At 37.7% G+C, this 10,813-nt stretch overlaps 1 protein-coding gene across 1 annotated transcript in view; it reads right to left on the reverse strand.

Annotated features, from left to right (window-relative positions):
- Positions 1–10,813, reverse strand: part of BRE (brain and reproductive organ-expressed (TNFRSF1A modulator)) — a 174,410-nt gene that overhangs the window by 31,061 nt on the left and 132,536 nt on the right. Inside the window, exons 7-9 of the mRNA XM_009880653.1 lie at positions 8,937–9,036; positions 6,886–6,956; positions 5,264–5,346 (exon numbers count right to left, since the gene is read on the reverse strand). Of these exons, the coding sequence (XP_009878955.1) occupies positions 5,264–5,346; positions 6,886–6,956; positions 8,937–9,036 (254 nt within the window). The remainder of the gene's footprint in view (positions 1–5,263; positions 5,347–6,885; positions 6,957–8,936; positions 9,037–10,813) is intronic.

Raw genomic sequence — 10,813 nt, forward strand, 5'->3', positions numbered from 1 at the left:
AAATGGCTTTCGACTTCTGCTAGCCAGTTTTACATCACTGGAGCTTTGTTAACCCCCAGTTTCTCATTTAAGAAGAAAATGATATCCCTATCCAATCTTTGCAGACTTTTTTGATCAGCATTGAACTTGTCATACTAGACTCCCAAAACATTTATTTTGTTATGCTTGACATTTCTGCTTTCCTGACATTACCAGACATCACTCCATTCGCCTATACCTTGTTACTCACAGTCATGTTCTCTTTTTCCTTCTCCCTTAGTTTTCACAGTCAGAAATTCCTGTTTTTATTTAAGGAACAATGAGAAGAATATAATAAAAGCACTATGTAAGGAAGTCCAAAGACCTTGTTAGACCTTGTTAGATAAAAGCTCACAGAAGCGATCTAATGTAAAAATTCCGCTCAACACTTGGCCCTTTTTTAGGAAACGACTTGGGCAGACAACAGTTTATTTTTCCATCCCTTTTCTTGAAGAGACTTCTCTTTCATAATCAGAGTAACTTCCCTGAAGAAGTAGAGCCAATGCAATGTCCATTTCCTCCAAAGATTTTTGTCCGGCAATTTTAAGTGTTAATCGTGATGACTGCCAGGCACTGAAACTGATGAAGAGCAACTCTTGAATGCTATCTTCTTTTCAGCTTCCAAAAGGTATGTGAGCAAGTCTTCCATGACAGAAAACAAAAAAAAATATATTTCTAAAACTACCAACCCCACTCAACTGATTATTCATACTCCGGTAGCACACAGGAATCATTGAGCATGTTCCAACCGCATTACATACTGTATCAAAACAACAAACCCTAGCTACTTCTCACATTTATGTTTAACAAGATCTATAGGTCCTGTATAACGGAGTGCTCTACGGCCAAAACTAGAGGCAGATAAAGGTTTACTGAAATATTTACAGGAATGTTTACACCAAACAGTCTTGTGTTCTGAGTTCCAAATTGCTCAGATAAACAAATATTTCTTAAACATTTCTATTATCCCAGTGACTGTGGAGTTACTCTGGTAGGAATGTGATTTTTCAAATAGGAATCTACAGAAGCAATTTCAAAAAGAACAATAAATACAATCTTAGATGAAAGAAAATGCTTTTGCCTTCTCATATAAGCTCTCCTAAACCCAAACAACAAACACTAAGCGATCAGACAGACGTTCATCTAGGAAAAATCTTCCAGTTAAGCTTTTACCAAACCTCCTTGCTAGCCATTTACTACCACAAAGTCTAACTTGTTTATTTAAACAGCTGCAGGAGGCATAGATGCAGGGGCTGACGAATGCTCATTAGTTCTGTTGACTTTTGAGAGGTGGGGCAATCTCCTTTAAAGGGCAGGTAACATCTTAAATACTAGCTGCCTGAAAAATCAACATTTACCTAAATTCTAAGGAATATTGTTGCTCTACTGAGTGATTAAAACAATATCTGAAGCCTAATGAGTTACTTCTGTTTGGAAAGGGAACTGACAGAACAAATTATTTCTTCAATGCAATTTTGTTTATTGACAGTGATTCCTCTTTCTCCGAATGCTACTGGAATAAACTGCACTTTCTTCGCACAGTAGTGTAAACTTGTCTTCCCGGCTATTAATGCTCCTTTCCAAAATGTCCTATGTTTTCTTCCCCTGCTCCCAAGCGTCATCTGACAAACATGGCTACCAAAAATTCTTTGTTTGTGTCTTTATTTTCCAAGCTGCTTTCTGAGGCTGTGGACAGACGTGCTAATCCAGGTCCAAGAGAGGTTTAGGTGAGTGAACCCCAGCTGTTTAGCTCAGGCCATCAATTCAAACCACGTAAATTGACTGCATTGGCACACATTGCTCCGCTGACAAACGTGCAGATAGCAATATCTAAACAAGAATGCATCAGAAGCTGGTATTGATGACTTCCACTGAAAATGCCTGAATCCAGAAGCGGGTGCCTGCCCAAATCCCGATACTCGTAGGTATAACCTCCTATAACCTAATTAACACTCTGGGCCCCTTGCTTGCTTCTCTCTCCTGTGTAAAAACCTCCTCCTTGCTGAGATGCTGCCTATTTCTGATCTATTCTGATAGGGGTAGCCACAGAACTGCACGGATAGGCAAGAGGGTGGACAAAAAGCTACTTCAGTTGGTGCACCCATAGCAAGAAAGCACGTTAATTTAACTTTTACATGACCAGCACTTTGGACCTCCTGGGTCACTGGTATTACTCAACGCAGAAGCTGAAATCCTTTACAGTTAGCCAAGGTCCGTGGCAGCAAGTGTTCCCACCAACCTCACCCAAGTCTGAGATCCCATAGAAACTTAAGATACAAATGCTGGCAGCTTCCAACATTCTCCATCCCCTGAAATATTATTCAATGAAATGAAACCTTTTTAGTTTAGTATCTGTTCTTTTCAAGAGGTCTCAAACAAATAACCACTAACACAAACAGTGTTTCATTTGCTGTTGCAACTGGTCTAACTTCTGTCAACCTCCTTTGTGCTGATAACCTAAAAATCCTGTAAGATAAAAACTAATCTATGAAAAGCCTATATATAGGTTGCTTTGGAGTCCTATTCTTGTGTCCATACCAATAAGGCTACTTAATTCTTAATTGTGCACAAATAATGTAACTTGTGTTCATATTTATATATGGCATAAACACACAGAACGTATGCAGGGACAGAAATATGAAGAAATATCTGTCTCCAAAAACTAATCCTAGCTGATTTATAAATAAGAGGAGAAGAAACCAGGAGTTTATTGAAGTTTACTTAACAAAGCTTCATACTGAGACTTACTCATAAACAGTATCACTATCAAAAGCACTAAGCCTGATTAACGATTTCCTCTTCCATGTGGATGCATGAACTTCTCTGAATGTTTATTTCTTCTGTCATATATTTGAAAGCACTTGATCAATTTTCAGAACTAAACCACTAAAGCAACAGTTCCTTTGACTGCTCTTTGATCTAATGTAATAACTTTAGCAGCTACATTAATCTAATGATTAAGTTTGCAATTAGGTAGCTCTTCTGTGTTTTAAGGGAGAGTGGGTAGACTTTGCTCTTCATTCTGTAACTACTGCACAAATGATTTCTTTTTTGAGCAAGTGAAATTGTTCTGAGGTTATTGAGCTTTGGCAATCCAGAACTATTTTTCCGTTTCCCTCCTCTTATCTTTAATTCGGTTTACTCAATAAAATGATTCTGAGTAATATCACTTTACTTCTAGTGTGTTTTGCTTCCTAGTTTCCAAACAAGTTTGTAACTTTGAATGCAAATAGTTGCAAAAAGACCCAAAAGTTATTTTTGAAATCTCTGAATGTGTGTTTTAAAGGAAATACAACTCATGTTAGGGTCTATATATCTCACAATCTCAATTAAACCTAAAATTTTAACCAAAATTAAGATGCCAGTAAAATTTACTATGGTTCCTTTCATTTGCTTTGCCACGGTGCTTGCTGTATACTGACCTAGTTATTCTCCTCTGAATACTTTCTCTACATATTATAGTAAATATATAAAGTAGAACAGTTTTGAACTTATGGCTATCTCTCCCAGACATTTTATTAGACGCTTGCTAAATATTCAACCATAATATACATAGTTATGTCCGTGGTTAAGAGATGAAAGCCTACATTACTTCACTCAGGAAATGAAGTGCAGGTTTCGGTCTTTTCATTGCAATATCCTTCAGTGCATGGAACATAAATGTGTTTGCAGTGGATTGTTCAACAAGCGGGTGATGCAATGGCTTACACAGCTAAGCCACTGTATGATTTCTAAGGCCACAGGGTTAATACATAGTGATAAACTATTCAGTTATAATTGTAGCTTTCATGCCAGTTAAATTGAGCACTGTGAATATTACACAGTTAAAACCTACTCTGTTATTTAACAGAAATTTGAATTTTGAATCCTCTGAACTCTAACTGTTTCAACATCTATTAAGTAATATTATCCCATGGCAAAAATCAAATGCTCAGGAATTTTAGCACCAGTAAAATTAAGTGAAACCTATTGGGGAGTAACAAAGGTAGGAAATCTTCAAGAAGGTTGTACATAAAGAAGCATCATCTCATATAAAACAATCACCCAGTGACCAGTTCCCAATTGTAGTTGAAGAGTAAGTAAAGATGTAATCAGGACAATTTTTCAAAAAATAACAGGTTTATTTATTTTTTCCACAGCGTAAACGCTATTAATATGATGGCAGTTTTTTAATTTCAGGTTTGAGTTTTCTAGACCTCTTATGGTCCTCACTGTCTGGAAATCTTAGGTTATAAAAAGAAAGGGATCAGCGAGATGACTTTTTATGATCTCCAATACGACACAGGGTGAAGGACTTCTCTGAACAATGGCAATCCCCACTTCTTGCTTTAAAAGCTCTGGGACAAATTTCTATGATGTCATTTAAACATCATTAACTTTCCACATGAAAAGATAGCCCACAATCAAAATGACATAATCTGAAATATGCCAATGCTAGAGTGCTAACAAACAAAATGTTGCAGCTGCCCAAATTCCACTGCAATTATTTTACACACAGGTGAGAAGTGTAACAATCAAAAATAAAGGGTAACATGACTGAATTTGCCTGCACCCAAATATCTTTGATACTGTGAAATTCACCTTACCATAAGGTAAAATAACTGCTACTTAAGTTAACAAGTATAAGGCAGTAACAAAGCCACACTTACTAATTTCTACACAAAGTAATTCCTATATATTTATTTAAGAATGTCCTTTTGAAAGTAATACAATCTTGATTTAAAAATTTTAAATGACATCAAATCTAGCTACATACTGTTGCAAGCTGTTAGACAGTTTTGCCTACACAGTTTCAGTCTAGGAATGACTTTTAGCTCCTAATGACAGCACAGTATTATTTCTCATTCAATATATTTTCCCTACGCTAACGTGTCTTTACTATCACTACCAGTGCATTAATTCCTGCCAAGGATTTTAGGTATTCCCGGGTTATGTATAGCATTAGTCCTCATTATTGACACCTTTGAAAGGAAGAGTTACAAGTGTGAAATTACCAGAAAAACTTCCCCAGATGCCTTTGGCGTTCCATAAGGCAGGCAGTACGCTATCGATGTGGATCTTCTCCTTCTCCAACTACAATCAGGATTTTGTGTTTTCCAAGTGCCATGGCCACATCAAAAATACATTAAGCACTGGATAAAAATAGCTAAAACATTTAAATTGTTTCCTGTAATTGTATTTTTCCCTTTTGAACTTGTATCTTCAAGAGGATAGACATTTGTGCCTGAGGCAAAGAGTTACTCACTGTGAACAAGGAAGCAAAAATCTTTCCACATCAGCAACAGAGTAAGCTTTGTGAAGCCTTCTGCATCATATTCCACCACACCACTATCAACAAAATATACAAAAAAAATGAATACAATTTTTACCTACCATTCATTCTAACACTGAATGATAAATATGTAAATTCTGTATTACAGGGATTGGGTGGTTTTTTTTGTTTGTTTGTTCAGAAACTTCCAGTATTTGCTTTATTCATTAACAGTTACAATTTAATAGCTAAATTAAAATTAGCTTAAACTTTTAATCTTAATAATCTTCTTATTTATGCTGTGGTATTGGAGTTTCTTACCCGAAGAAAGGCCATATTCAGTTTATATAAACAGACTTTAGAATGAAAGGAGACCTGCTAATGCATCTGCAGTACTAAATTGATAAAAACTGCACACACAAATTCCCTGTATGTTACTCAGATTAAGATAGTTTATTGACTATCGTAAGTGACAGGGTAAAACTAAAACTGTGCAGACTGAGAAGAGTTTAAATTTGAAAATTCAGAAGAGTATATACAAAAAAAGCAAAGCACGAGATCATACGAAAAATCAAATATAGAAGACTTGTTCAGTAGACAATTAAAAATTTCAACCATCAGGACTTGGTATTCCCTAAAAGTCTCAAGCAGTATCAGGACTCATGAATCACTTCACAAGTGAAAAAAAATCATAGGCACACCTGGGCCATTTCCATACTGTAGTTTTCTCAGAAGAAAAAGAAATATCTTGTTTTCATAAGGATTGAGCTTGCACTGACTGTCTGTGTACTCATATATCCAATTCAAGTCATTGTTATCTATCTAGAGTTGTATAAAATTTGGGTGCATGCTAGGAGCCGCTTGTCTTCCTACCCTCAACTTGGGAGACCTGAGATTTGAAGGGCTCCCGAATATCCACGTCATTTGGCATCACCATCAGAAGCAGAAACCCCCTCTTCTCACAATGAGGTAAAGCACCGCTGGTCAGGCAATCACTGTCGCATCGGCTCCTGGACTCTCGCTCAAGTCACGTTTCAGGTGGGAACCCAAAGTGCCCACCCTTCACAGTGCCAAGGGACCCCTCATTAGTTGATTTGTGAAGCTAATGTGTCATCATGCCAGGACATGGACCTTTGAACTGCAGGAATTCAACACAACCCAACAGCCCTCTCTCTCTCTCTCGATAAGATACTGCTCAGCAGTGGGAGCAGCTGGTCTCCCAGTCCTGCCTTCATGCCCAGCAGTGGTTTCTGGCTCCTGCACGGCTTGGAACAGTACCCACTTCCCTGTCCTCCCACCTCAGTTGCTGTTACTGTAAGACCCCTCCAGTCATTTATTCAGAAATGAGCACATTTCTTTTGCACAAGGAGAAAATCCCTACTGTCCTTTTCCCGTCAGCAGCTATTTTCTAGTAAAAGCAGATTGGCAACTGGCACAGAAGTGAAGTAACTTCATTCCAGTACTGCTACAGAGAGACAATCTACACACATAATTCTGTGAAAACTGACCAGATTTCATCTTATCCGATGGACAGCAGTCACATAACCAAAGATCATGTGCAGAAAACAACACTTTCCCCCATGCTACAGAAAATAATGCATCAAAAGAAAACTTACGTTCCAAAGTGACTCAGGAAAGCTGCAATATACTCTCTTCTCTTATGGTATCCCTGAATAACATATTGTACCTTAAAAAAGAAAAAGAAACAAATCCAGAGCTATAAAAAGATAGAAAAAGCCAATGCTCCCAATTCGTCATATATTCCTTGTTAAGGAAGATTTGTTTGACATGGTAGTAGTTCTGAATCCTACGTTTAGCTTGTATGATTTCCCTAAACAATCCTAAAGTGCCTTTAAAACAAACAGTGGATCTTACGCACAGAAAATCTTGTAAAGAAATCTCTTCTGAGTGAAACTTAGTCTTTCACAATATATTGAAGCGCTGTTTAACTGCGCAAGATAGAGTGAAGAAAAGAAACGCGCGACCTTGCCTCGCTGAAGTTTGAGCAGGAAGCCACGATAGGCAAATCATAATTACCTGAACTGACAGTTGGTTAAGTGTCAAAATAACATTCTGGTTATAAAAGAAAAGAAAAAAAATAATTTCACAACCGATCTTGGGTGTTTTCTAAAGACTGCACCTCCAACAAAATCTTCTTAACACTAAGCTCTCTCAGTGGTTTCGTGCTGACTCAGGGAGCCACCTACTCAACTGCGAGCATTGATTTCTGAGGCATTCTGGGTTTTGAAAGACTTCCATCCTGGCACAGACAAAATCCAACCATGCTAAACTTGGAAGACTTAAGGCAAAATTCTTCTCACACCATGTATGTTTTCTTATTGATTTGAATGGGATTACTTAGCAGAACAGTGTGAACAGGGTTTGACCCATAACAGAAACAATGCATGTGTTGTCAAGCTGGAAGAGCATCTGGCTTAGAACTGGTTCCTTCAAGGACTTATGGTATGGTTCCTTATATGATTCCCTATCTACATTCGCTTGCCTTTCAGAATGCAAACTAACATTTTTAAAGCTTTTCTTCTCCCACCGAACATGAAAAGAACAGGAATAATATTTTTCTTGGCTATGGTAATACGGGAGCTCCTTGGCTGGCAAACGCTTTCCCAAATTTTTTGAAAAAGCCTTGATACAATCATTGCTGAGAGGTATCTTGTACCCCTTAAAGTCAAATCCTATTTATAAATTGAGACTTATTTCATTTTATAAAAAACTATGATTATTTTGAAGGCTTTATGTGGGATCTGAAATGTTATTTTGGGAAAAGGAAAACATATGATAAGTTTGCTTAAGGGACTTTGTTTAAGAAAGGATAAAAACAGTCCTGTATACTTGCAGATTTTAAAAACAGAAAGTAATTTTAACTGAAAACCACAACAAAAACAACTCTAAAGATAGATTCCAATATAATTATGGAAACACATTTTGAAGAACTTTTTCTAAGAGATAGAATTATTTTTCTTGTTTGGACAAATGAAGGTAAAAATAATATACAAATACAAATAGGAGGTCTGTAATAGGCAGATTCCTAGATGTTGGCCCGTAAGCTTTCTTTTGAAAATTACACTTAAATAAAGGAGAAGCTTTCAAAATAATATACTCACTCTTTTTTGTTTAAACAGTAAGCTAACCGGAACACAACCTTTTCAGCAACCTTAAGTAGCTATTACTGTGTAAACACCCAAATAGACTGCTGATTCAGTTCATTTGGATGAAACATCTGAGAAGAAAATCACTGAAAGCACTCAAAACCTACAATGGCAACTATGGTATGAGAACTTAGATATCTTCCGACTGAAAAAATAATACTACACATTTGTATTTACTTGCAAAATAGTATGCTACAATGCAGTGTTGTACGATACATTTTATCCCAAATCATAACAAGTCACAGTAAGAAAAATCCACTCCAAGATCTGATCCCAAACATGCTTGTTTACCTAAAAGAGTCATTATATTCAATGCCCTGCTCACGTGCTCAGCTCTTATCAAGAAGGTATTCCTTGAGTAGTCCACCTTAAGTCTGCCCTGCTTGGGACTATCTGGCAGTAGAAAAACTATGTCTACGGAAATGATATAGTGTGTTACTGCAATACAGTGCAGCACATAAGGGAAAGGAAAATTGAGTTCTCTTTACGAACTTACTTACCTTGTTTGTTAGCAGCTGGCATACTTGGGGTACGTAGTCGATAAGACAACCTCCACCAGGAAAGGCTGGGATATGAAGGGCAGATGATCCTCCAAGGGCACTAGAAATAGAAGTTAATTTAACAGTACATTACACGTACAGTCCCCGGGATTTGAAAGTGATTTCTACAGTGTCCTTTTTCCCTACGCTTAAAGTCAGAGGGCCATGATTGAAGAAGCGCCTTTGATGCTGTGGTGATACAAAAAGTATTGAATGATACCATCTATAAAAACAGGTTATACCATGATCCGCTGCAATTCAACAACTTTAATCAAGAGTAACACTAATGCAAAGTATTCTCTCAGGAAATAGCTTTTTCTTTGTAAACAGTTCTATTCCTTAGCCCTCATCAATAAGATGCGGAGCACTGTAGTTAAGATATCTTGTTACAGCTGGAGGAGAGGACTTTGAGTCTTGAATTATTCAAATTGCCACCTTCAGTGAAACCAGCTAAGAATAATCAAAATAATTTGGACTGAGGAGAAACAAATGGTCAGATGCACATCAGCCATGCTATTTACTCCAGTTTAGGGCCCCCTAAAACAAGACAGATGTTAACCTGATAGATCAAGGGAGCAGTGGGGCAGACAGATTGTTAGGAACACGATGTAACAGGGAATGCTGAAAGAAATGGGTTTGTTCAGTCTTAAGAGAAGGCTGAAGAGGGGGGAATATTGAAGAGGGGAGTTGAAGGCATGTTGTTATTGAAGGCACATTGATGCCTTCAATTATGTAATGGAAAAATATGGAGAAGGTGGAGCCAGAGTCTTCTCAGAAGTGCACAGTGACGGGATGAAAGGCAATGCAGACATGTTGCAACAAAGGAAGTTCTGGTTAGCTATTAGGAAAAACATTTTCACAATGAGAGTAATCAAGTCCTGGAAGACAGGCCCAGAGGGGCTGGGGAGTCTCCATCCTCAGAGGTGCTTAAAGCTCAGCTGAACAACTGCCATGAGCAACCTGATCTAAGCTGGCCCTGCTCTGGAGAGGGGCTTGGGCCAGATAACCTCCAGAGGTTCCCTCCAGCCTACATTGTTTTATGATTATATTCCCTAATTCTATGATTATTTTCATCCCCAGAAGTAAAGAATATGAACCAAGACATTAACTCTGTCTGTGCAGAGTCTGGAAATCTGAATGATAGGAATTCACAGAAACAAGGTAACTTTGGAGATGTATTTCACCATAGAATACCAGGTTGGAAGGGACCTCAAGGATCATCTGTTCTAACTTTTCTTGCAAAAAGTATGGTCTACACAAGAAGGCCCAGCACCCTGGGCCAGTATTTAGGCACCTTAATCAATTGCCTTTATCACAGGAAGGAATACTGAAGCATGCCTGCTATTGCTGAGGATAATAGCTGCTTTGGTGTGGAAGGATCTAGCACTTGTTATTTAAATCAGGTTGTATAAGGCAACAACCAGCTAATGTCCATGCTACTTTCTTTTAGCAGTACTGACCTAAATCTTTCTTATAGTCTTTTACCAATCAAAAGAGATATGGATTTGCTTTACACATCATTCACTGAACACCTAGAACTTTGCTGGGTGCAATTAAAAAGCTACAAAATCTAAATTACATTGTGGCCTCCTGTTTACATGCTGTTTCCATGAAAGATTAAACTGGCTGGAAAGAAGGATCTTCTCTGCAAAATAAGGCTCTTATTCTTCAACGGGACCTGCCCTTGTATTTTCCTCAATACTTGATAAGCTATCACTTTGGTAGGTACAAAGGTCTACAATCATACATCCCTTTGAAGGAACAGAGACTACATAAATCACAAAAACCAAATTCATAATGAGGTATATGGAAATCTGCTGCTCAGGCAAAACAGTCTG

The sequence above is a fragment of the Charadrius vociferus genome, unplaced genomic scaffold, assembly GCF_000708025.1.
Source record: "Charadrius vociferus isolate BGI_N301 unplaced genomic scaffold, ASM70802v2 scaffold192, whole genome shotgun sequence".
Classification (NCBI taxonomy): domain Eukaryota; kingdom Metazoa; phylum Chordata; class Aves; order Charadriiformes; family Charadriidae; genus Charadrius; species Charadrius vociferus.